At 36.9% G+C, this 27217-nt stretch overlaps 1 protein-coding gene and 1 long non-coding RNA gene across 3 annotated transcripts in view; one reads left to right on the top strand and one right to left on the bottom strand.

Moving 5' to 3' along the window:
• LOC139761964 (uncharacterized) overlaps positions 1-19886 on the top strand; it is a 35611-nt gene extending 15725 nt beyond the window's left edge. Inside the window, exons 2-3 of the long non-coding RNA XR_011715652.1 lie at positions 18293-18421; positions 18721-19886. This is a non-coding gene — a long non-coding RNA (uncharacterized lncRNA). The remainder of the gene's footprint in view (positions 1-18292; positions 18422-18720) is intronic.
• Positions 182-26349, bottom strand: LOC139761963 (intraflagellar transport protein 74 homolog). 2 transcript variants are annotated; one of them, XM_071686692.1, is made up of 15 exons: positions 26089-26349; positions 23946-24005; positions 21394-21532; positions 19245-19387; positions 18246-18416; positions 16978-17055; positions 16178-16340; positions 14522-14718; positions 10452-10628; positions 10164-10289; positions 7541-7642; positions 5346-5545; positions 2885-3008; positions 1493-1717; positions 182-1294 (listed from the first exon to the last, which is right to left on the bottom strand). In XM_071686692.1, exons 2-15 carry the CDS (start codon positions 23994-23996, stop codon positions 1079-1081), a joined length of 2112 nt encoding a protein of 703 aa, XP_071542793.1. In that variant the 5' UTR covers positions 23997-24005; positions 26089-26349; the 3' UTR covers positions 182-1078. The 2 variants fall into 2 exon arrangements, with proteins under 2 accessions (XP_071542793.1, XP_071542794.1); XM_071686693.1 differs by lacking the exon at positions 23946-24005 and having other exon boundaries at positions 26089-26339.
• Between the last annotated feature and the right edge of the window lie 868 nt (positions 26350-27217).

Genomic DNA, 27217 nt, shown 5'->3' with positions numbered 1-27217 from the left:
AGCCTCACCAATGGAGACTTTTCACTTGTGGTTTAACCAGAAGCAGATGGAACCCATTAACACTTCTTACCTAACTGAATATGCTGAACAGCACAGACAGTGGAAAAGAGAAAGAAATGGTTACAACATAGTTATAGCTAAAAGCATTGAAGTTTGCTGTTCATTTGAATGATAAGGAAGAGAAATGCCATCCTTTATTCCATCCAAGTTTACATCATCCTAATTTAAGAATAACAAGAGTATGAATTAACAACTTGTCACAGGCCTTTGGTTTAAGGATCTAGCAAAGCAAAACAGTTTGTGATGATTTGTTAATTGCTTTTGACTGTAGCATATTTTATTCAGTCTTTGAACTGCACTTTAAGATGAGAATAACAATAAATAGCAATTTTTATGATGATTTAGTTATAATTGTAATATTATATATCTAGTAAAAGGTACACCTATTTCAGTATTAACAAGTAGCTGGTACGAGCAAAGTCTTACATACTGCTGTTGCTGACCATTTGAACATTTTCATTCGTTACAACATCCACATCACATGAAAAATATTGAATGCTGGTACAGCTATTACATAAATGATGAAAGTGACTTACACTGAAAAATTAGAATAAGCAGAATTATGAACACTGTCCTGGTAAGTAAACAAGGGAAGTATGGCAGAAAAGCAAAGTGGGCTAGGAGAGGATACAAAATATAATACAATAGAAAAATAGCAGTGCTTTACGGATAATGACAAGTTTGATATTTTTTGTCAGATCACCAATATGTTCTACAGCATAAATGTGACCTAAAAAGAAAAAAATGATAAGTAAAAGGGAAACTCCCGATGCTCCCTGCTGTAGAATTGTGGTTCTACTTCCTGCCATAATTTCGTTGATAATAAGTTTCCAATTAAAAAGCAGGATACAGAAAAGGCTGTACATTTAAAGGTTTTCAAGACTTCAGTCCAGTTGCAAGGCTCTTTCTAGAACCATGAAATTTCCAAAATTCAACATTCTGAAAACAGACAATGATTAAATATCCAAAAGCCCAAAATCCTACATCATTGAGATATGATGATTCTTATATCAGAAATTCACATAAGAGAGCCACCACTCTGCACTACTTCTTGCAGAGCTCTGTTATATTCCTGAACAAGTTTCATGGCTTTATTTTGAAAAGGGATATAATTAGATTCAGCCTTCTTTTGAGCAATAAACTCCCGCAGAGTGAAATTGGTTTGCTCAAGGTGAGCCCATTTCTTCTCCAAATTTGTGAGTTGGGTGAAGGTTTCATTTTCTTGCAGCTGGTTCTGTAATACACCAAAGGTTAGGAACTTCCGAGGTAAAGCTGAAAATTCTAGATTTTTATATAATACAATGATACAATATATAAGGAAAAAAATCTAAAAAAGTCTTGAAACATCTCAAATATAATGCAGCATAAAATTTTTTTGAGTGATATGATAATTTCTTAAAACACTATATATGTATATATTTGGGAACATTACCTTCTGCGTAGCAACAGCATTGGTTATCTCTTGCAGACTTTGAGTAACAGAGGTCTTTTTGCCCTCTAGTTCTTCCTTTTCCTGGGCCAAAAGCCTGCGCTTCTCATCAGCTCTTGATTTCAAACCATCTAGATCTGAAAATTCTACAATTTCCTTTTCCATAACAGCCAGTTTTTCTTTCAAATCTACCATCTCTTTTTGCACTTTTGATTCAAGGGCTTCAATCTGCAATGAGCATATCTAATTTCTATCATCTGTCAAGAAAGTACTCACTTTGTAATATTGCTCCTTATGGGGAGGTTTTGAGAAAAAGATCTGTTAATCCCAAAAGATGAAAAACAATTTCTAAGTGTGGTCATTTACAAACAAATGCTGATCCATAGTTTCACTATAAAGTAAGATTTTGTATCAAATGCCCTACTGCATGCCTTCCATAGTCTTAAAAGGTTAGAGTAAATGCTAAAAGTTCTGAGGTAAGTCAGCTGACTGGATATTCTGTCTCCATATATAATCACTGTCAAGTTTGAACACAGCATGCAATGCAAGTTCAAATCTTCATCTTTGATAATGAAAATACTTAATGATTTATTAACCACCTTTCAAACCTCAGAGTCATAACACTTTCCCCGTCTACAAAAAATCACTAAGGAACACATACCTTAACTATCCCATCTCAAGGTAAATACAGGTCAATGATCTATATTTTGTACAAGCATGAGACCTTTGTACTAGCATGACATCTATTGATACATCTCATTTAAACTATTTAATTGAAACTGGATGTGTAGAACAATTTTATTGCCTTCTGAAATGGAGGTAAGATCTTTGCTCATTCTTAATCAATCTAGATTTGAGCATCTGTGCTGGAATTACTTTAGATTTTATTTAGAAAATGATTCGAAAATTACCATGATGATAACTGGGGTGATGTCATGTGTGTGATACATCTACCATGACCATTCCCTTACTAGTGTAATTCCTACTGCCATCTTGTAAATCCTATGACTACAAAGTTGAGGCCTGTTATGGATTCAGAGTTGTGGGTTTCAGGTTGCATGAATTTCATCCCGAGTTACTGGTACTTGTGATCAAACTTGGTAAAAATAAATAGCTGCAGTATTCATCTACAATACCTTGGATGAGTTGTCGATCAACCTCAGGAGCTACAGTGTTTCATCATGTGTGTACAGTTTAAAACTATTAACTCTTTAATTGATAATAGTTCTTCATTACTTTTTAAACTACTCAGTATAGCTGCCTTGTTTCATGCATAGGTCATCATTATGGTGTGCGCAGTTATTTTTTCCTTCATTCTGACTGTTTTATGGCCAATTCTTTCAAGTTCAGTTTGGAAATGGCATAAATGGATCACATGTACTCTGATTACTTTACCTTTTGCAAGTTAGCCTGAAGGTTTAAGTTCTCATGTTTCAGATTCTGCTCTGTGTAGCGAGACTTCTCCAGCTCCCCTTCTTTAAAAGCTAGGTCACTTCGCATCACATCAAAATCTTGTGTACTGAAATGAAAATAACCTGATATGTTATTACACAGATGTTGCATTTGAAATATGTAGTCAAGGATATTTGCAAAGCATTATTGGAGAAGCCTTTACTTTAGAAAAAGGTAAGAGGCATATAGATTATCACATAAAAATATCTTCAAAAGAGCCTATAGAGAAACTTAATATGAGAGATATATGAAAGAGAAAAAAAAAGGCTAATTCAAGAAGGAAGTCAAGTGACAGAAAAAACATCCAAGGAATGACTTGCTCGACACATTTGATTCTCTCTGGCAAGGTCTTGCTTGACTGATTTTTGTCTCTAAAGTTTGCAAGGAGGTTACTAGACCTTAGGCTTTTCAGCTAGTCCACCTGGTATTGGGATGTTCCCAACAGTATGTTAATGTATAAAGATGTACATCTCCTTGTAATGTGGAAAGGGGATATTCACTGGGGTTCCAAATGCAAAACTTTATGCTGTTCAACATTGTTGTAAGCCTTTCATAGCTAACTGTGACAGGGGTTTACATGTGCATCACTTCATCATTTAGGCTGTGGCTGCACTCTTTGCTTGATGATATATTTTGCCAACCATGTCGTCTTGGCTTCATGACATGCAACTGTACTTGTCATTACTGCCCATGACTAATTGTAGGCTTTGGTGTAATATGGTCTCTGGCTTGAGACCAGTAATAGATACTATGAGAAAGGGCTTTGGTGCCCTTGCAAACAATTCCTTGGGTTGGTTGTGGTCTGTTGAGCAACATTCTTGACAAAACATTGTGTAAGGCTGCAGGGCTGATGCCTGGGGCAGACTTCATACTCCTCTTCCCTCACCATGAGGTCCTTAGTCTGAACTATTCTTTTGAGCTTTTGTGTCAGCATTGGTATGCATGTGTTGGGGCTGGTTTAACCGTGCCACCCAATGCCGTATGTTTGACCACTGCTAAAGTCACAATGGACAGACTCTCTGAGGTAGGTACTTTATCACTTAAGTATATGCTCATATTGAATACAATTGAGTTGGTAAACTGTTTAAATTGACTGACTGATGTGCTACTGAAACTGTCTTTACAGTCATTATATTTAAAACACAAGCAGTAGAAACATTTGGAAAGTATGCAATGTGTCCATAGTCTGCAATTTTTGTAACAGCTAGAGGTCAGAGGCATCACGTTAGTCCCTTATAGCAATTTTGGTATTATAAGTGAAGCCTGTAATGCCTATGATCAAATACCTTCATGAGGAAGGTAGGGGATACTAACATGTGGAAAAGAGTGAATCCAGTTGTTCCCTAAATCATGATTTGGTATCAGTTTTTCAAGTATACGAGTATGTTAGGAATCACCATCATCAGTATGGTCCTACCCATTTACCACACCCTCAAATTGATACGTGAACCCTCTACTGGGTAACTGTCCAGCCCATTTTCAGTTATCCAAAAGTGCTGTAGTACAGTGACTGTTTAAAAAAGGTAGTCTCATAATATTTGTGTTGAATGACTGTAAACATGATTACCTTCAATGGTATGGGCAAGAAATCATGCAGAACACTACAAACAGAACCATGGTGTTTAACAGAATGCATTTCTATCTGTGTTTATATTTTCAGTTTCTTATATTCAGCAGTCTCATCAATGTCCATTTCCAATTGGTAATGAAAATAGTTGCATGCTTCTAAACAAACATCCAAGAGTAAGCAATATAACCTCATAGGAACATAAGCAAACAGGTTCTAAACCCAATTGTATACAATACAATTCCTTTGGAATAAGAAGTTCTTTGATGACACTGCACCCCCTGTAATACAACCTCACCAACAGTAACTTTTCACTTATGGTGTAACCTCAAGCAGGAGGATATGTGTTTCAAGAGTGGAGGGAACAAGGAGAATTGGGAGACTAAATTGGAGATGGAAGGATGGAGTGAAACAGATTTTGAGTGATCAGGGCCTGAACATGCAGGAGGGTGAAAGGTGTATATGGGACAGTGTTAATTAGAACAATATGGTATACGTGCTGTCAGTAGACTAAAACAGGGCATGTGAAGGGTTCGGGGTAAACCATGGAGAGGTCTGTGGGGCCTGGCTGTGAATAAGTAGCTGTGGTTTTGGGTACATTACACTTGACAGTGAGAGAATGGATGTGTGCAGATGCTGTCTTTCTTCATCTGTTCCTGGCACCTCCTCGATAATACTTTAATACTTGTTTGTCACTTCCTGTGTAAGCAAGGTAGCACCAGGAGCAAATGAAGTAAAGGTCTCATTGTCACATATCTGTGCAGATAGATAGGTAGGTAGATAGCCAGATATACACTGGTAAATGCTTTTGAAAAAAAAAATGATGGAAAACTTTACCTTGGTAAATGTTTAAAGTGGGCAAGATGACGTGATAATTTTTCCAATATGGAAACATTATTATTTTCTAAAGTTTCTAATCGATTTAGCTCCTCATGTTTATTCTGGTCAAATGTAGCAAGAAACTGTTCCATTGTTTCTTCCCGTTTACGCAATTCTCGGTACTTCTGACTCCTCTCACTCTGATTTTCTTCCAATTCCTGAGAGGTAATTAGTATGGCATGAGAATGACAACAGCAAACTTAGCAATCAGTCACTTCATATACTCTCAATAATTGTAATTACAGTGACATATAAAAATAGAGCTATTCTTTCAGAATAAGAGATTTTCATTATAATAGAATTTTAAATTGATGAATTGAATACATCACTACAATATACAAATCATACTCAGTAGTGAAATCATCATTTTTTTTGTTTTTCTATAATATGAAGGTATAGGTAGATGTTTATAGGCAACCAACGACCAAGGAGGTATATTACCAGTACTATCCGCCTGGGTATTGGGAGGGTTAGTAACAGCTGTTTAGTAAGCCAGCATTTCACAGGTTGTCAAGTTGCAATCCTCTGACCAAGATAACTGTCTTTTCTTTCTGCCTCACCCATACATTGATTACTGGCATTCTGTCCACAATCATACAGTCACTCTTTGTCACACATAACACTTGAAAAAAATTGACTCACCCAGTTCATTCTTTGTAACTCTAGATGTTCCTTCGGTAAGCACTATGTCCTAGTCCTGCCTATTGGCAAAATGGTAGGAGCAATAGACAGAAGTAGTACATTGGAACATTTTGGCAAGATCATTACATAGAAACATTAGGTGGTAGTAGTAGGTAGAAACATTAAGCAGGAGCATTAGGTAGAGGTTGTCGTAGAAACATTAGGTAGGAGCCTTTGTAAAGACTGTGCGAGAGTTGCCCTCTGCCGGTGACCTGTTAAGGGTGAGACACTAAAGGCATTGAGTTCACTAATTATGGGCACTCTATTGCTGTGGTCACCCCATGGAGGGCATTCCAGGAGGGAGCAGGTGTCAGAGATATAGAAAGGTAGATAGATACTATGCATGATCTATTTATCAGTTATCAATCTATACTTCTAAATTTTCAAAGCATAATATTTGCTACAATTTGCATTTTAGTAAACTGTGACTCATTCTTTCTTGAAAGAGTATTTAAATATGTCCTCATAATGATCATAATACATTTCATTACACTGAAGAATTTTCCTAGAATTCTGCAGTTATCTAGGATAAGCATTATTATTGTGCTAGTACAGCACAACTCCATGGATAAGCATGATGACTTTGACAGTATGGTACCACTCTATGTGAAATGCAGTCACAGTAGTTATACTACAATATTCCATGAAAATCTTAGTTAATTATGTTATGCTTATGCTTTACCTTAAACCTCAAGTTCAGGAACAGGTTTCAAAACAGTCTATCATGAAAAATAATTGGAGGGTGAAGTCCCTTGGAATGAAAAGTTTACCATATTTCAGAAAGAAAGTCTTTCCAAGGCTGAAGTAATTGGCTTGTAGGAGAGGCAACATAACCTTATACAATAAGGATTAGTGAAACTAAAGGACTCATGGAATTAGAAGTGGCCAAAAGACTGCAAGGATAATACAACCATTAGGAAAATTGCAAAAGATGACACAGTCATTAAAACAGATTTAGAAGAATGTGGAAGGAACATAAAGGAGTTACTTGAATTTGAAAAAGGATATGCAAATGAGTGTTAACAAATTACAGGAAATGGTATGGCAAAATGCAGACTGTGATGGGAAAACTAGGTGTGAACTCTGGTTTAGTTATGATATATGGTGTACAAGTTGAACAAATTATTGTGGATAGCAGTAGAAAAATCCAAAAGGTTGTATGATGGATTTAATGTGCTGAGAGACTGGAACTTACAAATGTCAGGCTCCCACCCTATATGCACATTCAAATAATCACAATCAAGTAATCTCACACAAAACACATGTACACTGTATATCACATTTCTTATGTACACACATAAGTCTTCATGCTTATCTTGATATTGGATGAAGAACAGAACAGCCATGAAAATATACTACATTATAAAGATAAGTTTTGATACCCTTTCAAGAAAAGTAAGAACTTTCAGGAAATATCATGAAATGCCACATCCTTTCCTGATGAACAATCAGAACTGTGAGGATATCTTAACCTGGTCTAGCTGCTGGATCTCATCATGAACTCGCTTCATCTGCTCTTGAACTTCACTGAGCTGACGTTCCATTGTGGCAATCTCCGCATTATCTTCCTTTACCTGTATATATAAACAGTAGTGGATAATCGCTTAGTAAGTGTTTGAGGTACTTCATATAATGGATTGTTTGCTGATAAAATTCAATTTAATTTCCATAATATTTTTGCAAACAATTTCATAAATGATTGATACTCAGATATGTAGCTGCACTTTACTTTTTTCTTTTATTATGTCATAGGCTCCAGTCATGCATAAAAGTCCTTTTCTATGCCAAAATTCAAATGAAAGATAAAAAGTGCTAAAAATATAGCAAAGTAGAGAAGAGGAAAAATAATGTAAGAGTTCTGAAGGAAGTGGAAACCTTTTTGTTGAAAAGAGGGAGGGTCACAACTTTAAGGAAAGGCATAAGATGACAAAAGTTTCAAAGCTTGGCATTGCATGGAAAGAAATAGACATGACAACAGCTTATCTTAGAGTTGCTAATGGAAGAGGGAATGAGAACAAATACTACGACTGGGCAAATAGGTTAAGTCTGAGGTAAGTCTAGGGGGATAATGAGTTAGACTGCTTTAGACTTGACTCTATTATGTAGGAATATAAATTTAGATTCTCCCCAAATCTTTGGGAACAGTGCTTCACAGAAAGACAAATCATTCCTTTGTATAACTGAAGCAAATGTTTCTGAAGAGAAAAATTTTGGGTATCTGAACAGGACTACCAATTTCGTAAAAGCAGATTTAGCTATCTGTGGTTTGTGGGGTTTCCAAGATAAACTATATGTAAAGGTGAGACCAAGTATATTTACTGTGTAAAGTAGTGAAATTAGGGAGCCAATCAAAGGAGTTTACCAAGTTTACCGAGGCAGTAATGATGAGATGAGAAACAGGTCCAGCAAGGGAAGATGGAGTAGTTTGAAAAAAGTGGAGGAGTGCATTGTTGAGCCATCATTGTAGGTGTGCAATTGGCTATCTGTTGAAGAAAGGAAATTATTGATAAAAGGGAGGAAGAGCACAAAAGATAGAAGAGAACCTTAGGGTGATTGGTGCTGATGGGAAAAGAGGGAGAGGTTTAGAAATCAACAATAATGGGGTAATACTGGCCAAAGGGGAAGATGGACATGGCAGAACAAAATAAGCAAGGAAAAACAAAAGAGGGTTGCTCAGAGATCAGACCCCAATGCTACACCCTATCAAAACTTGCAGTATGACAAGGGCCACTACACTGGATTTCATTGAATCTCTCTGAGAGAATGACCTGAACTTAGACAGACAGGAGAGAATTTTGCAAGTAGGTCTCGTCTCATTTTACAACATTAATCTCAAGATGTCTTGTATATTGTAACAAAACCTGAGCCTACCATACACAGCCATGCCCAACAGACTAACTCTATGATTTACCAAAGGTATCTTTGACAATTTCTGTCTGTCTGCCTTTCCTGTGCCTTTTCATATCTATTATACTATAAATTCTTCTCCTAAAAAAGTCAACTTTTCTTTTCCCTCCAGTTCAAGGTTAGATGGCTTAAACTTTCCCTATACATTTTCCTATTTCTTTTTCATAAAATCTAAAAAACATTTCTTTCTTTAGTCACAAGCAAGGCATAGAGACAAAACAGCAAATACATGAAAATTATGATCTATCTACTTGAGATGGTCTTGATGGCAGTCACACAGTCATACTTTTCCCTCCAATTCAAGGTTAGATGGCTTGAACTTTCCATATACATTTTCCTATTTCTTTTTCATACAATCTAAAAAACCTTTCTTTCTTTAGTTACAAGCATGGCATATAGACAAAACAGCAAATACATGAAAATTATGATCTGTCTACTTGAGATGGTCTTGATGGCAGTCATACAGGATGTGGCAGTTTGAACATGTAAGACGGATATTGTTCTTCATGTGGTTGCTGTGTCTGTGTCTACAGGCCATTGAACTAAACACATCAGGGCATTTAGTAATGAAAGCTCTATAAGTAGAAAAGAGACCATCATTTCTGATTGTTCTCTTTCACACAATTTGTACAACTTTTCTTTTAATTAAATAAGTACAATTCAAATGGTTCAGCATGCTGTAAAAATGAATTCATCAATAAGAAAATATAATGAAGTAGCAGGTTAAGAAATATACTGTTGAATAATGAAGCATGACATATAAATAGACATTATGTTTTGGTGTGGTCATGGAACAACCTCTCATCAACCGTGTTTTTGCTTGCATATTCATCAAATCTAGAAACTTAATGAGACATGTAATGTTTTAGTTAACTAACAATCATCAATCGAGAGCTCATCTTAGAGAGGGAAAGAGATTTTACTAAAGTTTTTTCTTTGCAAGTATGTACATTGGTGCCAGCTGTTGTTTTGTGACACTTTCAAAATCCAGGCAATTATTTCAAAGACTGACTGAATGAATTCTGAGCATAACACCCTGCAATTCTTTCTTTATCATAATCTCCAATACACCTTATTACTGTCTTGTATCCTTCTAGCATGTTGGATCTATGTACACTATGCCAATAATTATCTCCATAGTATCTAATAGGTATTCTTTCCTTCTCATGAGTAGGTTCTTTTCCTTACCTGCAGCAAAAGTCTTTCTCTCTCCTCCTTTGGGGTTCCCCTCTTCTGGTTCTCTGTAATGATCTCCTCTTTCTTCTCCTCCAGTTCCTGAAGCTTCTCATATAAACCAACTGCCTCTTGCTTTACCTGTTACAAAATAAAAGCATAATAGTATTCAGTCTACATACCAAAGTCAGAAAGTGGGTATTGTACTAGAAGCGCTATTCATTCAGTACACTACTAAGCACTATAGTTTTTCACCTCCTCTGTTTAGCAAATTACTCGTATTACATTAAAGATGTTTTAAACCTTTGATGTAGAGAGCTCATCCTCTAATGTAGCTTTGCGGTTGTCAAGTGCATCTAATTCATGCTGCATTCCATCAAGATGTTGCAGGAGATTTGTGTTTAAGTTTCGCAGATCCAGGTACTTGTGACGCAGTTCTGGCTGCATAGCCTGGACAAGGCTCTCTCCCATGTGTCGCTCCTGGGGGAGTAGTGATAATTCTGACAACATATTAACTTAGATTAGTAACTGTAACTTAGTAGGTGATTATTCCATAACACTGCTGTGTTCTTAACATCTGTAATTAGTGAGACTATCAAGTTCATCAAAACTGTTTAAAAAACAAGTGCTGAACACCCAATTTTGTATTTCCCAATGCAGCTTGAAAGACTAACTAAAGTAAACTAAGTACCCCATGAAACCACAACTATGAGAAAATGAAAGGAGTGTTAGAAATGAGATTTTTCCCTATGACATTCCCTATCTTTCATCATACTCATACGTTTGCTTGATGAAATGGTCTGTGAAGTAGTTATTATGTTCATATTAATCTACAGATTCTTCTTTTATCCATACATCCATCTATCTGGGAAATTTTTACCTCTGCAGTCAGTGATTTAGGAATTTCAGTTATAGTTTAAATTAATTGCTTTACTATGAAAATTTGTTTATGGATGGGGTTGTTAGGGAGGTAAATGCAAGAGTCCTGGAAAGAGGGGCAAGTATGAAGTCTGTTGGGGATGAGAGAGCCTGGGAAGTGAGTCAGTTGTTGTTCGCTGATGATACAGCGCTGGTGGCTGATTCATGTGAGAAACTGCAGAAGCTGGTTACTGAGTTTGGTAAAGTGTGTGGAAGAAGAAAGTTAAGAGTAAATGTGAATAAGAGCAAGGTTATTAGGTACAGTAGGGTTGAGGGTCAAGTCAATTGGGAGGTAAGTTTGAATGGAGAAAAACTGGAGGAAGTGAAGTGTTTTAGATATCTGGGAGTGGATCTGTCAGCGGATGGAACCATGGAAGCGGAAGTGGATCATAGGGTGGGGGAGGGGGCGAAAATTTTGGGAGCCTTGAAAAATGTGTGGAAGTCGAGAACATTATCTCGGAAAGCAAAAATGGGTATGTTTGAAGGAATAGTGGTTCCAACAATGTTGTATGGTTGCGAGGCGTGGGCTATGGATAGAGTTGTGCGCAGGAGGATGGATGTGCTGGAAATGAGATGTTTGAGGACAATGTGTGGTGTGAGGTGGTTTGATCGAGTAAGTAACGTAAGGGTAAGAGAGATGTGTGGAAATAAAAAGAGCGTGGTTGAGAGAGCAGAAGAGGGTGTTTTGAAATGGTTTGGGCACATGGAGAGAATGAGTGAGGAAAGATTGACCAAGAGGATATATGTGTCGGAGGTGGAGGGAACGAGGAGAAGAGGGAGACCAAATTGGAGGTGGAAAGATGGAGTGAAAAAGATTTTGTGTGATCGGGGCCTGAACATGCAGGAGGGTGTAAGGAGGGCAAGGAATAGAGTGAATTGGAGCGATGTGGTATACAGGGGTTGACGTGCTGTCAGTGGAGTGAATCAAGGCATGTGAGGCGTCTGGGGTGGACCATGGAAAGCTGTGTAGGTATGTATACACGTGTGTGGACATGTGTATGTACATGTGTATGGGGGGGGGGCCATTTCTTTCGTCTGTTTCCTTGCGCTACCTCGCAGACGCGGGAGACAGCGACAAAGTATAAAAAAAAAAAAAAAGAGAAAAAAAAAAAAAAAAAACTATGAAAATGCATGCAGAGGATAGAGTGAATTGAAGCAATGTGGTAAACAGGGAGCCACTTGCTGTTAATGGATTGACCAGGGCATATGAAGCTGGCAGGTGAAACCAAGGGAAAGTCTGTGGGGCCTGATTCCAGATAGGGGGCTGTGGTTTTGATGCATTACATAAGACTGCTACAGAATGGATGTGAGCTAATGAGACCCTTTTCTTTGTCTAATCCTAGTGTTACAATTATGAAAGAAAGAAAGCCCATGTAAACTAAATACTGCTCTTGCTTGAACAATCCTTATTCTTGATATGTATATTCTTTATATTCAAGATAATAAAAATGAAACCAAATTTGCCCCCAAAAAAAGGCAAGTGTGAAATTAATGAAAACACCCTGAATAGTACACAGGTCTCAGAATGTAACCTTATCAGTGAAGAAGAGAAGTAAGTTATTAAGACTATATGATATCTGATAAGATTAGCAATTACTTTAAAAAGTTAAAATAGTGATGACTGCCTTTTACTGAGAATCATCCACATTTGATGGATGTAAACCATGAACATATTTCCCAATGAGAAATGGTATGCCTAATACATTCTCTGAGACAAGCATTCCTCACCAATATATACTGGTAATTCATGCTGGAGTGTATCCCTTTGTTCCTCCAAATTTAGATGGGTGAGGAGAGTCATTTCCAAATCAAATATTATTTTCACTAATTGAAATATAACTGAAATGCCTGAATCATTGACTACACAGGGAACAAACTTCCCAGATAGATGGATGTATGGAGGAATGAATGAATGGACAATTGGAAAGTTATCCTGTATATACCCATTAAGACAGAGGGGTATGAATTAGGTATCATTACCATCACAGTCATCACTGTCTTATTCATATCTGGATAGGTTTGCAGGTGATGCTATGGTCATGAGAGAAGCGAGGAGTGTTAAGGACTGAATCGACTTAGAGATAGGCAGAGACAAGCTCCAGAGCTGCTTTAATACATTTTTAATGAAGTTCACTCCAAACAAATGGAAAGTAATGAAGATTGGACACAGTGAAAGAAGACCTCTATATGACTACAATGTGAGAGGAAACACAATACATGAATGTGTATGTGTGTGAGTGTGTGGAAGAGACCTTTGGGGACACATATCCATCACAGTCTTATGACAAGGTTACTATTACTACTACAAAATCATCACTGCTGTTGCTCTAAAGTTACCATGTTTTCTACAAAACTATCATCAACATTTGAAATTTTTTATCATATCTAGTAGATGTTTCTGATCCTAAACTTACCAGCAACACAAAAAAGACACAATGAAAGCCAATCAAAACTATTAAAATCAGTTTTGCTTGTTGGGTCTACTCACAGTTAACCAGTAAACAAGTGCTCCGTATAATAAAACAATCCGTGAAGGTTAAGAAGTGTATTTAATTCACACTAAGGTAAAACACCAGAGATGATTTAGGTGTATCTTGCACCTGCCTTAAAATCTCCGTGAAAGATGAGTGCTTTCATGTTTACACATAATGAGTAACAGTGTAGTAAGCCAGCACTTCAGTGTTGTCAAGTTTGTCAAGTTGCACTCATTTCACCCAATTAGCTATCATTTCTTCCTGTCTCACCCACATATGGACTGTTGGCATTCTTTCCACGTACTTATAGTCTCTCCTTGTCACACATAACACTTGACAACAATTAACTCCCACAACTCATTCTTCTCAACTTTAGATTTTCCTATGGTTAGTGCTTTGCAATAGCCCTACCTTTTGGTGAAATGGTAAGAGCAAGAGATAGAAGTAGTAGGTAGAAATGTTCAACAGGAGCAAAAGGTAGAAGTATTAGGTAGGAGCATTTGCCGTGAGCATTAAATAGAAGTAGCTGATTGGAACATTAAGCAGGAATATTAGGTAGACACATTAGATAGAAGTTGGTAGGAACATTAGGTAAAAGCCTTTGAAAACACTGTGCTAGAAATGCCTACTACCAGTGGCCTTTTCAGGGTGAGGCACCAAGGGCTAAGAGGCTGCATTGGAGTTTAACAGTTATGGAGGCTCTTTAGCCGTGGCCACCCTCATGAGGGAGTTCCCAAAGGGAATGGGTATCAGAGCTATAGAGATAGATAGCTAGGATTCTAAGTTATGAGCCAACAGGTACACTAGGCATGTTTACAACCATATATTCATCTTCATTCTAAAAAAATTATTAAAAATTCAATTATTATTTGTTCTAAGACGACTGGTATGCCATTACTGATTCTCAAAAACTATCAATTTTCATGTTGAAAATGAAACATTTCACTCAGTATGTTTATTAATCAGACGATTAGATATTACCTCTTCAATTTCTGCCTCAAGTTGTCGCATCATGGACTCCAAATCCTGTTTACGTGTAAATAATGCTTCCAACTTATCTGCTTCCCCTTTATTGACCTCTTTCAATTCTCGAGTCTCATCATCAATCTCCACCCGTTCAGTATCAGTGTTTATGAGGTCTAACAACAGGTTGTAATCAGCTAAGGTTCCTTGCAGCTCTGTAAAAAGACACATACACTATAGATAAGTTAACCGATATATCAATACAACTTTCATAGTAAAAGCACTGATAATTCATTATTATTAAAGTAGATATGAAGATGACTAATTTTTTTTCAAGCTCTAACATCAGTCTCATTCATAGTTAGTTTTCACTTTTATAGTTTCTTCTCATCCTTGTGTTATTGTTATGAAATAATTTCATCCAAAATTTTCTATCATATGGCCAAAGAAACTAGGCCCCCAAGGCATGTTACAAATTTATGAATATTCATGATAGCACCTGGGCCATATTCAAGGAATGAGGGCCCAATTATAAACTTATTTGATACCAGAAGGTACATGAAAGTTAAAACTAATGCTATAGGTATGACTGAATCTTGTCATCTAAAAGTGATACAGAGTAAAACTCCTTGACTGTTGCCGTCTTGGATTCTAAGGCTAAGAATTAAGGGATCACTAGCAGTAATGATTTTTGTAAAGTATGCTATTAGTGGGAAAAATGCTGTAAGTATTTTGTATAAAATGTTTTTCATATTCCTAATAATTTAATCTCTAGCTTGATATCATCTGTAATGCAATATGTAGTAGACAGCCAGATCATTCTTAATCCTGCTCAGCTGGAAGACTATGTTTTGGTTCAGTATTCAAAAAGGTCATTCATTGCACTTTACAAATGTAGAGATTGATAAATGTATTGAGTGTTGTGTCACTACAGTGATACAACACATGCTACAGTTATATTATTACTTGATTCAGTTATACAAAACTAGGACCCCTTTTACTGGGCTCCTTTAGCTTCAAGACTGTGCTCCAATCAGGAATTAATGAACTTCTTAGGAATGAGAAGTTCCTTAATGACTCACCTTAGCAGTCTTTCTTATCCTAGTATTTCCCTGAAATAGAGTGAGAAAGGGGTGGGAGCAAGGTTCTTTAAACTTCTTTGACTCACTTTTTTGTTCATTTAAGGCCTAGGCCTCAATGAAAACTATTGTCCATTATTGGTGCCTTTGAAGAAAAAATAAAACTGGCTTTACCTCTGCACTGAGATCCAATGCAATGTCTGAGTGAAACACTGATGCTATAGTATTTCAACTCACTTCTCAAAATTTAAAGAATATTTGTGTATCTGAGTGAAGTTAATATAAGGAGATGCAAAGGAAGAATAATGATAATGTGAATGGATTACAGTGAGATTGCTGTGCAAGAAGTATTGATATGAATAGCTGTGTACAACAGAGCAGTTAGCACAAGAAATCTCTGTATTTGTTACTCATGCAATACCCATTATTAATACAAAAAATACGACGCAACTATGAGCAGGGATGAAGAGCTTGTCTCAGATATGGCAGATTTCAAAATGTACACAGTTTAGGAAACATCTACTTCTGGTACACAAATAGCTCTCTGCATTTATTTCTTGCAGTCTAACTGTATCCTATGAATAGGGACTCTTACCAGTGAGCTCTTGGGCCATCTCCTTCACCCGCTTATCATAAGTAAGGAAAGTTGACTGTTCTTGCTTCATCAAGTCAATCTCACCACTCAGACGACTTATTTCAGTACCCAGCTCTGTTATCTTGGTTCGAAGAATGCCCATGAAATAACTTTTGTCTTGTACCTGGAATTTTGCAATTTTGATTTTGTGAAAATTTTATTCAAAATTTCTCTGCATGCAAAGGTATCATTATGTAAGTATTCAGGAATTTTGTCGTCATCATCATCACACTCCTTATCCTGTGGTTGTGCCCAGTGGACATGGCCAAATTCGTAAGTGCTGCAGTAACTTCATAGTTTGTAAAAGGGATCAGGTAAGGTAAAGCATAAATCTTGGAATAGTCTGTGAGGCTTGTTTATGGCTGGCAGACTGTTTGCAGTTCATTATAAATGATAGCTATAGTATGCAGGTGAGGCTGTTGTATGTCTGATCCTGCTGTTACCTCACTGAGGGTGGAGAAACAATTGAGTAAGAGATGTAAGGTTGGAGTGAAAGAGGCACTGAGATATCAGGGCCTGAACATGTAGGAGAATGTGAGGTGTGCATATGAATGAGCAAATTGGAGCACTGTGATATGCAGGAGGTGATTTTTTGTCACTGGGCTGAACTATGGCACATGAAACATTCATGGGAAAGTATGGAAAGGTCTTTGGGGCCTGGTTGTGGATAGGGAATTCTGCTTTTATAGCTGTTGACCAGTTGTATATAACATGTAATGTTGCAGTGAAAAAACTAAATTCTAATCCCTGTGATGACATACCTGTCTCTGTGGTCCTCTTGATCCTGTCTTCATACCACTTAATCCTTGCTGGGTGATGGGTCGATCTACAACATTGATCTGAAAAATCACCCAAAAGATAAAGCGTAGTCATTGCATGATATTCATAAATGAAGCAGAATATTTGTCATCCATTAATGCAGAAAGTGGAAAAATTAGCAGCTGTAGTAGTAGTAACAGCAGTATAGCAGTAGTGGCAGTAAAGATTACATAAAGACGGTGAACAGAAGAACTGCAGTAGTAGTAAGGAGAATTTAGAAAAAAACAGGGAAAGTGAGAGATATAGAGACGGCAAGTGGATCACATTGCTGGTTGTGAATCTAGCTAACCAGCTTGCTACATCATATGTAGCAATTAGTTTCTAGGGAGCCATGTCAGGTCCTTGTAGTACTGTCAGGGTAGTTTGCAACCCCTCTTTTATTACAAATATAAATATACACATTTGCTTTTTCTTCTTTTCTTGGAGAGAGAGAGAGAGAGAGAGAGAGAGAGAGAGAGAGAGAGAGAGAGAGAGAGAGAGAGAGAGAGAGAGAGGTGTTTCTAGTAGGGAGTTCCTTTTCATCATTTTTTTCTTTGTACATTCACTTACATATATACACTCATACATACATAAAAAGATTTATTTTAATTATTGGTCATGGGGTGATTATTGATATGTGCGTGTGTGTGACAATATATGTATAGATCATACATCTATCTATCTATCTATATTTCTGATGCCCACCCCATTCAGGAACTCCCTCAAGGGGGTGGACATGGCAAAAAAGTCTCCATAGCTTGTCAACTTTTGTGCCACTTCTTAGGTTTAGTGCCTCATACTTAGCAGGCCACTGGCAGACAACAATTTCAGCCCAGTGTTTTCAGAGGCTTCCACCCACCTAATGTTCCTACTGAATACTTCTGCCTCATGTGTCTACCCAACATTCCTGATAAAGCTTAAATGATGATTCCCCTGAAGACATGAGGGTAGCCAGGGGTATTTAACAAGTTCCTGGTTTTACACTACAGTGATCAAAGAACCCCTAATGAATGCTTTTTCAGCTTTAGTGTACTGTTATCTGTTAACATTTATGTAGTTTAAAACTGATGTATTGCATACATCTTGTTCACACAAACAATTTATGAATGCACACAATTGTATGTGTACTTGGATGTGATGTGTGGTAAATCAAGTTCACATCTCATAACTGGACCCTTAGTGCTGCAGGGCACTGCAGCAACAGTGAAAAAATTATTTGTCATATACTTACTGGTGTGTTAAAGCCTATTCCAGTAGCTATACCAGTTCTTGTTCCAGGCCGTTGCATGCTTGCTGTGGATAAAAGTCGAGAAGCTGTTCCTGGTGCATTTCGCAGTGCAGCACTTACTGGGCGAGCTGTGATAGGTCGACCTGATGTTGTGGGCCTACTGTTTCCATCACCCTGAAGTAAGTTACAATGCATGTTATAATTATAAACAATATTTTATTATAGATATTTCTCAGTCTTCATGAGAAAAGAATTAGCTTAGTCTTGTGTTCCTCTTATGGTAGAATGATATTGATATCAATACAAGACACATAATGACTGCTATCCCTACCCAATCACGAGATTGAACTAAAATCTTAGGTTAAAAGTGTAATGCTGCTCTGTTTAGCAATATATCCACAATGTATGGTTTACTTTTGCTGAAATGGCATGGACAAGTGAAAGCCCTAACCAAGGTTCTCTTCTGGGTAACACCAAGACTCTTTCACAGAAACTGGTCCTGGGGTGATTAAAATTATCCAGTTTATCTACTACCATCAGCAAGTGGAGGATGAACAGCTGGGTGGATGGTGGGCCAACTGCCCTATCCAAGTTTTGAACCTTGGTGGTCCCAGTCCTGGGTGGGCCAGTGGGTGTGTTGTGGTCAGTAAAGCTAACCACAATACCATGGAGGCCCATATTTAGGACTGCATTACTTATTTACTTATGATAAAGTTAGCGGAATGTGTATAAAGTAAATAGAAGCATTTCTCAAAAATCACTGAATCTGAGATTAAAGAATCCTGTTGCTGAACCTAGACAATACAAGGTGAACTTTGAAAATGAAATACAATTAATGATTATATGTGTACAAGAAGTAGCTATTATTGCAGTTATTAAATAATGAAAAATAAGATTTACAAGTGTAAGCTGAAGACTTTATAAAGGTCGGACAATTGAAAACCAAGTGCAAACAGGTTACCATAGAAAATTTCTATAAATATATTGTAGTTTGTACATTACCTGTCGTGTCACTGGACGTTCACCAAATGAAAATGTTTGGCCAGTGTCAAGTCTTTCCATAGACATGCCAGATCTAGAGGGAGGATGGTCCAACACACCACCTCCTCTTGTCACAGGCCGATCAGAATTTCCCATGCGTTCCACTATTGAAATATGAAAATGGCATAGAGATTCTAAGTAACAAGCACTCTATAAACCTGATATGGATTCTGTCACAATATTAATACAGAGGTCAAGAGACCTTTACACTGCCTTATTTCCTCCCAGAGGTTAAATATGATTTTAGACATTTGATTTACAACAAATTTCGTCTATGCATTTTCATCTATAGCCCATGCCTCGCATTCACACAACACCTTTGGGGCTACTATACCTGAAACGTGATCAAAGGAACTAAAGAAAATGTGCTGAAACGGACAGTACATGTGGAAATAATGAGAGAAGAGAGGTTGACAAGGAGAGTTTATGTTTCAGAAGTGGAGGGGATGGAGAGAAGATGGAGATCGAATTGGAGATGATAGGAAAGAGTGGAAAAGGTCTTGAGTGCTCAGCACTTGAACATGCAGGAGGCTATGCATGAGATAGGCTGAATTTAAGTGATGTTGTGTACAGAGACGATGTGTCTGTTCCTTGTCCTGGGATTGAAAAATAATTATAAAAATAATAATAATAATAATAATAATAATAGTAATAATAATAATAATAATAATAATTTTTTTTTTTTTTTTTCAAACTATTCGCCATTTCCCGCGTTAGCGAGGTAGTGTTAAGAACAGAGGACTGGGCCATTGAGGGAATATCCTCACCTGGCCCCCTTCTCTGTTCCTTCTTTTGGAAAATTAAAAAAAATTGAGAGGGGAGGATTTCCAGCCCCCCGCTCCCTCCCCTTTTAGTCGCCTTCTACGACACGCAGGGAATACGTGGGAAGTATTCTTTCTCCCCTATCCCCAGGGAAAATAATAATAATAATAATAATGATAATAATAATAATAATAATAATAATAATAATAATAATAATAATAATAATATTTTCTTTCTTTCTTCTTTCATACTATTCGCCATTTCCCGCATTAGTGAGGTAGCGTTGAGAACAGAGGACTGGGCCCTTGAGGGAATATCCTCACCTGGGCCCCTTCTCTGTTCCCTCTTTAAGAAAAAAAAAAAAAAAAAAAAAAAAAGTGAGAGGGGAGGATTTCCAGCCCCCCGCTCCCTCCCCTTTTAGTCGCCTTCTACGACACGCAGGGAATACGTGGGAAGTATTCTTTCTCCCCTATCCCCAGGGATAAATAATAATAGCTCTCTCAACCACGCTCTTTTTATTTCCACACATCTCTCTTACCCTTACGTTACTTACTCGATCAAACCACCTCACACCACACATTGTCCTCAAACATCTCATTTCCAGCACATCCATCCTCCTGCGCACAACTCTATCCATAGCCCACGCCTCGCAACCATACAACATTGTTGGAACCACTATTCCTTCAAACATACCCATTTTTGCTTTCCGAGATAATGTTCTCGACTTCCACACATTTTTCAAGGCTCCCAAAATTTTCGCCCCCTCCCCCACCCTATGATCCACTTCCGCTTCCATGGTTCCATCCGCTGACAGATCCACTCCCAGATATCTAAAACACTTCACTTCCTCCAGTTTTTCTCCATTCAAACTTACCTCCCAATTGACTTGACCCTCAACCCTACTGTACCTAATAACCTTGCTCTTATTCACATTTACTCTTAACTTTCTTCTTCCACACACTTTACCAAACTCAGTCACCAGCTTCTGCAGTTTCTCACATGAATTATTATTATTATTATTATTATTTCTTAGAGTAAAACTGCTTGTCATGAGTGAACAGTTCTTTAAAATTAACAGAAAGATCAACAAGAGGTAACAGCCAGAAACTATACAAGAAGAAAATTTTAAAAGATTGGAAGAAGTACCTCTGGATTAATACATCCTGTAAATGCTTGGCATGAGCTAAGAGGTGAAGCTGTGAGTGTAGACACTATAAACGAATTCACAGATTTGAAAAAGAATTCTATGAAAGTAAAGATATGTAAAAGTTCATGTCTTATTAATGTCTAACAACACAAGGCCTTTTATTTATAAACAGTAAGCTGTATAGATTGGAATTCTCATTACCTGAAGTAACTGGACGCTGATCTTGTGCTGTTCCAAATGCAAATGCTGCCCGGGTAGCTGGCAATTCATCCATCTCTTTTGAGTCCCTTTCTTGTTGGTCTTTATCCTCTGCACTGTTATTTTCTGTCTCTTCTTTATCCTAAGATCAAAATTCATTATCATGAAACTAATAGTGTGGAAAGAGAAACTGAAAGAGTAGAACCAGCAAGCAAAGGCTAATTATTTGAAGGATATCCCTAAATTATTCAAATTATTTTGCTGACCTTTACACATATGTAAATGTTCATTCAGCAGCAAGAGACCACATACATAACGTGATAGATTTTTGATTTTGAAAAGAAAAAGTTTGGTTAGTGAAAAGGTAAAATGTTCTCTGTGGCGTGTTGCCCAGTACATAAAGTAGTAGTTTGACATTTCCACATTATTTCTTAAGATTATCCAGATTTTAATGAGACAGTTGATAAATTATCACTGTTACTCTTCTTGATCTCTGTGAATTATGTACCTGGATATGTTTGCAGATGATGCAAAGGTCATGAGGTTAGTAAAATGCAAGCAGAATTCCATATACTTACAAGAGCCTTGACAAACTCCAAAGTTGGTCTGATACATGGTTGATGAAATTCACGCTGAGCAAATGTATGGTAATAAGCATGGGACAGAGTGGAAGAAGACCTTAATATGATTATTATCCAGCAGGAAATAAGCTTTAGGATTCTGTGTATGGGAAGGACTTGAGACCTGACATTGGCCCTAACCTGCCACCAGAGCCTTACATTAGGAGAAGATCAAAGGAGATAAACTCTCCTGACAAATATCAGAATAGGTTTCAAAGATATGGATAAGGAAACTTTCAACAATCTGCTCATATCCTCCATAAGGCCAGAACTAGAATATGATCCTAAAGTTTGGTCACCACACTGAAAGAAGCACAAAGAGCCAATAGAGATGGAGGGCAACAAAGACAGTGCCAGACTAAAGATAAGTTACAGGGAATTACTGAAGGCTTTAACTTTGCCCACCTTGGAGGAGAGAAGAGTGAGGGGAGACCTGATTACAACCTGTATGATTTTTATAACACTTTGATGATGTGGAAATTGAATGGTTCTTTGAGAGAGGTTGTGGTAAGAGCAACCAGAGGACATAACAGGAAATTAAGCAAAAAATTTTTAAAAAAGATGTAAAGAATTACTTCTATGGTATAAGAGTGTTGGATGAATGGAACAGAATGACAGAGGACATGGCTAATACAGACAGTATATATGAATTTTAGGAATTGTTTGACACTAGAGAAAGTTCATTAGATGGGGGTCCCATGAGTGTAAAACTCCTTCACCAGAGGGTATGAATTGTCAATTACAAATGGTTATCAAAAGTCTTTTATTTCTCTAAGGGTAAGTTGAGGCCTGTTTTGCTTGTTTCCCCGTGGTTTTCTTATTCTTATATGATGTTCTTTCAGTTCATAAGAGAGGTATTGTTATTTTCCTGAATTTCACCCATTTATCAGAAGTAGCAGGAAATTTGTATGCCTGCTTAAGGGATTAAGATGAGGCCTTTGTGTATGATTTTTATCACCTTTTGTTTATCAACATTCTTTAAACATATCTTCCTATTATCTCCATCTACATATGTCATCATTTCTTATCAACATCCATTTTCTTCTTATGTAGGTCTCCAGAAATGATTTTATCATGACAAAGTCTTATAACCTTAACCAAAATTTAAGCCTAGTCATGTCAGCATTTGCTGTGATGCCTGATGGGTCATAGGAGGTCATATACACACCAGAATTTGTGCTACTTGACACTTTATATAAGATGTTACTGCACAGGCAAGGACATATTCACATGGACTCTACAAGTTGATGTGTCATCAGAGGGAGCCTTTTTAGTTAAGAAAAGAGGATAAAAGTGAAAAGGTGCATGGATATATGTGACATTGCAGATATTTGGAGAAGGCCAATAGAATTAAAATGAAGCACATATTTTCTTTTTAGATAATTCATACATAAAAAATAGCCTGTAATATCCACATGCAGTCATTCATACTCCTTGAAGGATGAAGTCATTTCTTCATTATTAAGTCAACTGCATTTTCCCTATACGTGGAATATTCATGAAATCAAGTCAGGATTCCTTCTTTAATTTCTGAGGAAAGGAAATGACAAATAGTGACTACATGGACGGATTATTAAAGATCACCCTTGATAGAAATGTATATGTCAGAATGTCTGAAAATAATGATATAATGATTTGTAAACAAAATTAATACCTACTGTTGGAACATCAAACCCATAAAGGAATGAAAATATAATCACCACTGCAATCAGAATAACTTAAGCAAGAAACACCAAAACAAGGGATAAACATGTGCAGCATTAATCAGACAGAATCACTCTTATACAAATTTCCCAAAATTCACATCTGGATGGATCTCAGTCTTATCACCTCTCTTACTATAGTGCATAGTACAAACTTAAAATAGCAACTCATCACCTCCAACTGGAGCACACACAATCTGAATTTCTTAGCTGTTACAAAATACTACAGTACCACATATTGAGGATCATTCCGTGTGACTGTTGACACAGGTCTCTCTGTCATGTTTTGAGTCTGAAAAGAGAACTAATGTATGAGTTTTATGCTTCAGCATGTTGTCTTAGAAGTTTTAGCGTAAGTAACTAAAACTAATACCAGTGCAGTATTCTTACTACAACGGAAATACATACTTTACTTTGCTGCCCTATGGTCCCCTTTATGAAGCTTCCACAGTGCTCAGGAAGCCAGCCATATCCACCTGGCAGGATCACAAGTCAAGAGGTGTGATGTTGTGTGTCTTTGTTGGGTGAACACAAGACCACTGACGAATAAGTGTTTAATGTCTTCAGTGTGGAAGTTGCATCATGCTGAATTAGTGTTAGTAATGTTGGAAAGATGGGTAGTATCCAGAATGCAGATGAGAAAGATGAATTGTATATGTCTAGGGAGTGTAACTTCGCATGAGTTTATGGTTGGTGAGGTGGTGTTTAACACTGGTTTAGGAGAGTAGATGCTTAGTGCTTGTCGAGCCATTTCAGTATTTTATATGTATAGTCAGTGTCAGGTTTGTTGGGTGTGGGGGTGTCTGTAAGTATAGAGTGTTGAAGTGTGAGGCAGAGGCACAACACACTTTTTCTATTTATTTATTTTTGGAGCTGATGGTTGATTATGGAGTGCTTGGGATAAAAAGAGTTAATAAATAAGGCAATAACAAAATTAAACTTTTACTACTGAAGTATTCACCTGAGTATTCACCTCTGATATGACATTTGTAAAAACATCCACTATCTTTTTCATTTGCACCTAAATACAACCTGCATATAACTCGATAATAATTGGAAACTACTTGAATTTCAGGCTTTTTACATGGTCAACATAGGCCACGTGCATAGTGAGTGTATGTTATTTTAGAATTGTTTTTAACACCTGAAAATTGTTTTGTAGTATTTTAGTTGGTGGATGTAGCTTGGCCTTGATGAACTGGCCATTGATAGGTCTAAAGTCCAGACAACCAGTCTACTGACATGAGTACTATGAAATGAGGTACTTGTTTTGTTTAGTATGCTAATTTATCATTACCATAAATCATGTCAATGGAATTGTTACAGTTTGTAGACCTATTTCATTTGTAATGGTCATTTAAAAGGGTAAAGTTTTGGTTTAGGAGCACCACAAGAATAACTTATAGATCAAGAAGAAACACATATCAGTTAAACACCTTTTACTCAAAAGATATTCAGGTGTGGAATGATTTTTTTTTACTGTACAGATGATTAATGTTGGTATGGGGAAGGCTGTGATGATCTGGGAAAATGTGGGACAAAAGTAAGGGAGGCACCTATAGAAATCAACGAAACCTATAAAAACTTTTCCTAGCTTTTGACGTCAACCTAGATATACCATGGTTACGATGTTAACTGAAAAAAATATGAATATTATAATGACATTTGCATTTGTTTGCCTGAAGGTTTGTTTATCGAGTGTGTGTAGTGCTTGCTGAGAATGTTTACTTCCTTCAATCATATGCAGCCATTAAGGCAGAAAGAAGAGGGGTGAGAAGGTCTTTCATATATTTTCGACTATAATACCGAATATTGACATAAATCTCTAAATCTCAGCACCCTCAGATGAAGTTACAGAGGTTCTCATAGGTTCTCTTCATCATACTGGTGTTTCTCTGACTTTTATCTAACGTTTTACCTAATTGTGGTAGTCCCTCCATCACTCTAAAGTAGGGTAAAGATATAATGCTTCAAAATCGTGCTCTTACGAGCTAATTAACCTCTGAGAGTCTGTTGATGAGTGTTTACATTATTCCTGTGGTGCCCCCAAATTGGAACTGTAACCTTAATGAAATGTTAGGTTGTCGTGTGCAAGGTTAGGAGTCCCTAGTTGGTACAGTCCTTCACTTCATATTCATCTGTGTTTGTGGAAAAGAAATACAGGACCAACTTGAAAAAAAAAAACTACGTATTCAAACTTTCTTTAAAGTGACATTACTTACTAAAGCCTATCCATTGATATGATTTTTGTCGATATTTAGATAAAATCGGCATGCATTTATTATTAGTAATTAGACAAGCTTTAATCACATGTAAATGCACGAATTTAACTTAGGTCTGACAGGAAGCGAATGGTGAACAAAGTGCAAAATTACCTTTTCTTGTATGTGTCAAGTAATAAACCAGTTTTGAGGCCCAAAGGAACGTTGAGGCTTCCACAGATGAGTGAGTCTGATTATATTAATCTTCTTGATTATATAGTGAGATTAGTTAGCTAGATGACATTGACATTCCAGGGAAGATTCCTGGAACATAGGCTTGTGTTGTCAAACAACGGTTGCCATGGAGACGGTGAGGCCAAGGTATCAAAACTTACGCTATTACTTATTTAAGTGTCTTTACTTATTTCATTTGGTATATCATTTCGTAATTTGCTTGTAATATAGGTGGGAGAGTAAGGTTTTAGTGATTAGTGATAACTAGAGGCACTGATATTGGTAGTATATTAGATTTTGGTCGTGCCAGGTAACACCAGCTCAGTAGAGCGATTTAGAATTAAGAAATTTTATTTCCATGAGAAATGGAACTCTATGAATTAATATTATGGGATGGCTGTATACTAAAGTAATAATTTCAAGTAGTTCTGTACTTAAGATATAAGTTAACAATTTTAGATGGACGTTCATTCTAAGGTTTAATTAAATCAGTTTGTTCTCGCACATATTATTAGTGATCTAATTACCTGTTATTCTAATCTATGGCACTGTTACATTCCTGACACAATGTACAAATCAATTTCTGATTTGATAATATTACTTTGAATTGTTAACATTATCTCTCCACAGATTGTGCTTATCTTGATCCTACAGTCATCTCGTAAATATTCCTTAAGTAAAGATTCCAGTGGATATTGTTAATATTAGCATATTTAGCAATGTCAATACCTCTTTTGCTGATAATGTTAACATTCACGAAATTACCATTAAAATCCTTAAGTAGAAATATCCACAGAACTCTGCTGATCCATTGTAGAGGCTCCTGTAATACTACCGTCGTAATCTTCTTTACACTATTAGACTTTGATAATTAAGAGCATTGTGGCGACATGTCATTACGCCAGTGAAGACAAGGCCCTTTCTTTTACCCTCCTCACTGATTACAGCCATTACGACCACATGAAAACTTTGAGCTCTTTGAATCCTCTTTCTAAACGTACACTCTATGTACTCTCTTAAGGTTCTGTGACCCCAGTGTTAAAGCTGTTACTTCCAGTTGGGCACGTCC

Source organism: Panulirus ornatus, chromosome 42, assembly GCF_036320965.1.
Source record: "Panulirus ornatus isolate Po-2019 chromosome 42, ASM3632096v1, whole genome shotgun sequence".
In the NCBI taxonomy this organism is placed as follows: domain Eukaryota; kingdom Metazoa; phylum Arthropoda; class Malacostraca; order Decapoda; family Palinuridae; genus Panulirus; species Panulirus ornatus.
The sequence above is the reverse complement of the archived record's forward strand: the minus strand, read 5'-3'. Positions and strand labels throughout refer to the sequence as shown.

Bases quoted from the DNA above. Each gene is read 5' to 3' on its own strand.
- LOC139761963 (XM_071686692.1), bottom strand. From the start codon at position 23,996: ATGACAGAGAGACCTGTGTCAACAGTCACACGGAATGATCCTCAATAT. The intron at 18,417-19,244 runs GTAATGTACAAA...AACTTACTTCAG, and splicing joins AACGTCCAGTGACACGACAG to GGTGATGGAAACAGTAGGCC. The intron at 1,718-2,884 runs GTAAAGTAATCA...TGCTCATTGCAG, and splicing joins TTCAGGCTAACTTGCAAAAG to ATTGAAGCCCTTGAATCAAA.